Below are 5,000 nucleotides of genomic sequence, written 5' to 3'. Positions count from 1 at the left end.
ATAGCCGTAAAGAGTGCGGCAATCTTTTTGTAGCCCTCATCGGCGCGCTTCCGTTGTTCCTCCTCATCGCAGTTCGGTATGTTCTTGTCCTCCTGCAAGCACCACACAACGGTCTGTAGTGTCGAATCACAGGCAATTTCCAAGATTTCACTTACCAAAACTTCCTCAAAGAGTTTCACTATTCGCATCTCCGTCGACATTTTTCCGCTTCGTGCTTTCCCGTTCCGTGTTTTCGTGTTCCTTGCTTTGCTGTCCCTTGTTTTTCCGCTCTGTTCCGCACCGCTAGCGAGTTTACATCCTCACAGGTTTCGGAGTTGGAATCGGCGCGCCACAGTGGGATCGCCGTGCTTCTTTGGTCAACTTTTATCTATTTTCTGCCGAACGAAGCGGAAATCGACTGACCGCCTATTCGATCGCCAAGATGTCCTGATCCTGACCACGTGTGATAAGCTTATTTCAAGGATATATTTATTTATTAGGTGCTACAAGCGTCGAGTGGTCCTGACCCACCACAGAAGATCCTTTCACGATTGGCGATCGAAGAAAGATCAAGCTGGTATTCCAGCAAAAACTATACTTATTATTGGGTGAAATGTGATTACTGTTCGTTTCGTTTGTGCTTGAATTGCGTGTAAGTTAAACTGGGCGCGTGTTCGGGAATAATCAAGCGAAGGTCAGTTTTCCAACGAATGGCAGTGAAATGGGTCACGTTGTGGGTCATTGGCTTATGCTGGCCATCACCTTCCCCTGTCTCCGTCATCGTCGTCACATTCGTCGTAATTGTTGTTAGCTTGCTCCGCCGATCGTAATTCCTTAAAATGTTAGAGAGTGGCCACTATACCACTGCCACTTATGCCATTGACGAAGTTATTCGCATAATTACCGTTGGCGACCCTTTGCTCGTAGCGTACTCGATGTGGAAGGAAGTCGCCACGCCAACAGCCACGACGACAATGGAGGCCAGACCAATCTAGAATGCATCTTGAGGCGACGCCAATATGCACTTCTTACACCCGGCCGTGTGGTGTGGAGTGGAGTGCAACGCCCCCACCCCACCGGAACGCGTACGCGAATGTACGCAAGCCGTGGTTCTTGGGGCCTCATGCGAGACATGCGGGCCCGAGCTGCGGACCGTAGTGTTGGTATCGTCGCCATCATACGGAGTTAATCTTTGTGACCCCCTTCTTTCCAAAACACACCACACAGCTTCCTAAAAGGGTTGTGGCCACCCAGCATGTGCTGGCTCGTTTGCTTGTTCGTTGGCCACTTGTCCATCGCCGATGGCCATAGGATAGGAGCGGTGCGATGGCTCCGTGAAGCCGTGGAAGAAACTTGTATGCTCGATGCGGTTTGAATATGATCTTCCATCAGTTAAATCTAGATGTTCTGTATGTTTTCAGTTAGAGTGATTTGTTTTCTGTATTATGTTATATTTGTTCAACACAATTTAGAGACAGTTTTGTTATACCAAAAACTGTTAACCAGATCTTCTGCAATATTTGAAGAGTGAAATACTTTTGGTCGCTTAAGTTTAGCGACATCTCCGATCGCTGGAGTGAGGATGATAACAAGATAAATTAGTGTAACCTGCGAACCGTTCGACGGTATCCGTCCGCAGAAGGAGAAAAAAACGGTCGGTCGGTGGGTCTGTTGTGCAAATTTAGCTCAGAACGCAAACCGCCCCGAACCGTTTCGAACCAGTCGTGGCCGCGTCGGACCATGCCACTAACCGCTAAAAGGCGGATGAAGGAAGATGTACATGTAGTCTGTATCGCGGCTATGCTGTGGTTCCAATTTTTCCTTCTCCATGCCGATGCGCGATGGTTAGCTTTCTTGTGCCTTTGGCCATTTCAGTTTTTGGCCATCCACCGACCGACCGACCGATCGTAGGGATGGACGTGTGCGCGAGAGCACGTGACGTGAAACGCAGATGACGATCACGATCACGAAGAGATGGGTTATTCCTTCTTGATCCTGCGCGACATGATCGCTCCTCTCGCTCTCGCATCTCTCGATGCTCGCCTGCACCATGATGGTGGTCCAGGGAAGGCGACCCGGCGAGAAGGTGACGGAGATAGAAAAAAAAGGTCGAAGACGGGGCACAGCAAGCAAGATGGAGGAAAAGAAACAAAAACCAACGCGGAGCGAAGAGGAATAAATAACCTGTTTTCTACCTGTCCTGGGCTGGCCCGTAATGTAGCCGTGATTTTATTGCCGATTCTCCCTAGCTGGAAGACACTTTTTTGATCTTGGAACATCGCAACAGCACACACATGAACGACACTCCTACAGAGACAAGTCTGATATTATGCTAGGTGGTGCTTAGAGCATAGAGAAGAAGCAGCAGCACCAGAATCTACGGGACGGTACTTAGAGCATCCGATGTTATCCATGGTTGGTTGACTATTTTGTAGGTTTTAAATCTGTATTTACCAGAAATCCCATTACATTCATAATGTGATATTAATGATTAGAGAGATAAAAAGCTGCTTACTGGGAACAGTTGCACAACCAACAACAATGGGGGAATCATTACACAAACATAAATCAAACAACAATCAACAAATGTGATGATACCCATCGCCTTAAATGCGGTACCTGCATGTACAAGCTGTTCCGATGTCGAATTGAAGTGAAATTGTGTTGATAAATCAATTAATAATGAATTGATAAACAAATTACCTTAACTTGTTGTTATTAACGATCTATATTGAAGGTTAATATAATTATTGCTACCCCCAAAGCCATGTGCTAGGTCTTTCATTCTGTTTCAATAATAAAGTAATTGCCACGAGGTACAAAGCGGCACGATAAACATTGTTAATGTGCATTCGCAACAGCAGGGCCAATCTTAATACTCCGGTATAAATAATTGCTTCCTTGATTAGATTAATTCGCCGACATGCACCATCCTAGACTCTTGCAATCATGGCCTTATACCTAGGTAGCACAACGAAACGTATTCCAGAACAATCGATCCGTTCCGGTGGCGCCTGTTAACAAAAAAAACAACAAAGTAAATTGATTAAATTGAAAAAACTGTAAGATAAACGAAGAAATGCCCACGAAAAGGATGCGTAATCACTTCACAGTGTAATCTTTTGCGTTAAAAAAAAACCATATCATCCCCTCGGGGCTTACGTTTCGTTCGAAGTCAGGTGCCCGGCCGATGATGACGATCAGTTCCGGGAATCAGTTCATCAGGTTTTGGGATGTTTTGGAAGACCTCCCCACCCCCCTTCCTGCTGCACATCGGACTGCACTCAAGATATGCATCGCATCGCTGAGGAGGAGCTACCAACAACAACAACCACGTCAACAACTCTTCGCGTCAAGCAACAGGAGATGAGCAAACGGGGAAGAGAGGCAGGGAAAAAAGGGGACACCAAGAACCGAACGCGCATTAGAAGGCATCAGCAAATCGGTGCGCGAGACAACCACAATCCACCTCCAAACGGGCGAAAGCGAGAGAGGCCAAAGCGCCATCGGTGCACGATAGTGATAGCATAAAGTCGACTTCTGAGAAGTCCGGTGGAAAGATAAAGACGCACGACGCACCACAACCTGCTGCTGCCGTCGTCGGCGACGATGATGGCGAACGAACGAACGTGCGGCGGTGGAGTGTGGTGGAGGTGCAGAGCCAACATCATCGAAGGAAAAGGTATCTCGTCCGCAAGAAGGTATCAACGAAGACGGGACCGACGGACCGACCGACCGACGGAACGTAGAAAGGTGTGCTGGCGTTGTGCGCGTTATGGCGTAGGATGGTGTGAGTGTCGCAAAGTCATCGTCGTCTCGGAGCGGGTGTCTCGGTCATCGGTGGGCCGTCGGCAGCATAATTCGTTTCGTAGAATTCACGGCGACCAGACGCGCTTTTCGGTCGTCGTCTTCTTCATCATCGTCGAAGATCCAGAAGAACGTGAAAGCAGCAACGATCGGTGCGTGTGCGTGTTTGTGTGCGGGAAGGGTTAAGGGAAAATCCGAAATTGATCGTGCAACTTCATCCCCCCTTTTCGTGCATCACCACCCCCTCTCGCTCAGTTCAGCTGTTTGTCAGTGCGCCGTGCACGCATGTGAGTGAAAAAGAGCGTGCGGGGCTGACCGCCACAACACCAACCGGGCGGGGGGTTAATCGAGGACGTGTGGAAGGAGCGGAGCGGAGGGCAAACAAATCAAATCTTCTCCCAAAAAAAACCCGATCATAGGGGATGTGATCTGTCGGGGGTCGTCATAAGAACGGAGCTCGTGAGAGAGAGAACAAGAAAACAGTGATCTCCACGAAAGCGGTCAACAGAAAGGGCCAAGAACAAGTGCGTCCATGTGTGTGTCTGTGGATCGATGATCGAGGGAAAGAAGGGATGATCGATGCTGCTGGGCTGTGATGGAAAACATATTCACGAACATATTAAGCGGAGATCGAGGTGTGGAATGATTGAAACGATTGATCTCACTCTGGTCTCTCTCTCTCTCTCTCTCTCTCTCTCTCTCTCTCTCTCTCTTCTTATTTCTTTCGCACGCGCTCTCTCTCTCCCTTTTTTACACCACTTTATCCCTTCGTTTTCCTCTTCATTAATCACTTGATCGCTGTTGCTGCTGCCGTTGCCTTCGTTGCCGTCTTAAATTCGCGCTGTTCTTAGAGCTTCGTAGAGGACGTTGTGGTTGGCAATTATGAACTGGATCATGGGGTTTTCATTGGTGTTTATGCAAAAAGGTGTGTGCAGCTTGCGATAGCACTTGATTACCGACCAAAGAAAATTAAGAGCTGAAAACGATTAAACGTCTTTACCAAAAAACACTAGAACCAGGAGCATTCGTGCGAATGTTTGTGTGCGCCCGCGCCCGTATGTGTGTGTCGATCGTTTGTTGTTCTGGCGTTCGCGATCGTTCGTTCCTCCGAAGAAGATGATGTGTGTTTCTCTGGTGCGTTGTGTTGATGGTGGTGGTGGTGGCTGATGTGGAGACGCACCCAGGCCACCCAGCAGCATACCAATAAATTGCGT

At 48.3% G+C, this 5,000-nt stretch overlaps 2 protein-coding genes across 4 annotated transcripts in view; one reads left to right on the top strand and one right to left on the bottom strand.

The window, feature by feature from the left end:
- Window positions 1-229, bottom strand: part of LOC126577264 (mediator of RNA polymerase II transcription subunit 23) — a 5,037-nt gene extending 4,808 nt beyond the window's left edge. Inside the window, exons 1-2 of the mRNA XM_050238752.1 lie at window positions 156-229; window positions 1-92 (exon numbers count right to left, since the gene is read on the bottom strand). The exon at window positions 1-92 is cut by the window's left edge and continues 1,848 nt beyond it. Coding sequence (XP_050094709.1) covers window positions 1-92; window positions 156-200 — 137 coding nt within the window. The 5' untranslated portion in view covers window positions 201-229. The remainder of the gene's footprint in view (window positions 93-155) is intronic.
- Window positions 230-3,847: 3,618 nt separating this feature from the next.
- The window catches only part of LOC126577275 (transcriptional coactivator yorkie), a 37,006-nt gene continuing 35,853 nt past the window's right edge, over window positions 3,848-5,000 (top strand). The window contains exon 1 of one of the 3 annotated variants that reach the window (XM_050238773.1): window positions 3,848-3,938. The gene's annotated coding sequence lies outside the window, so the exon portion shown is untranslated. Of the gene's footprint in view, window positions 3,945-3,970; window positions 4,074-5,000 lie in introns of those variants that run through there. The other 2 variants (XM_050238774.1, XM_050238775.1) reach the window with 2 other exon arrangements.

Source organism: Anopheles aquasalis, chromosome 3, assembly GCF_943734665.1.
Source record: "Anopheles aquasalis chromosome 3, idAnoAquaMG_Q_19, whole genome shotgun sequence".
Lineage (NCBI taxonomy): Eukaryota > Metazoa > Arthropoda > Insecta > Diptera > Culicidae > Anopheles > Anopheles aquasalis.
Note: the sequence above shows the minus strand (reverse complement) of the source record. Positions and strands in the feature narration are given on the sequence as shown.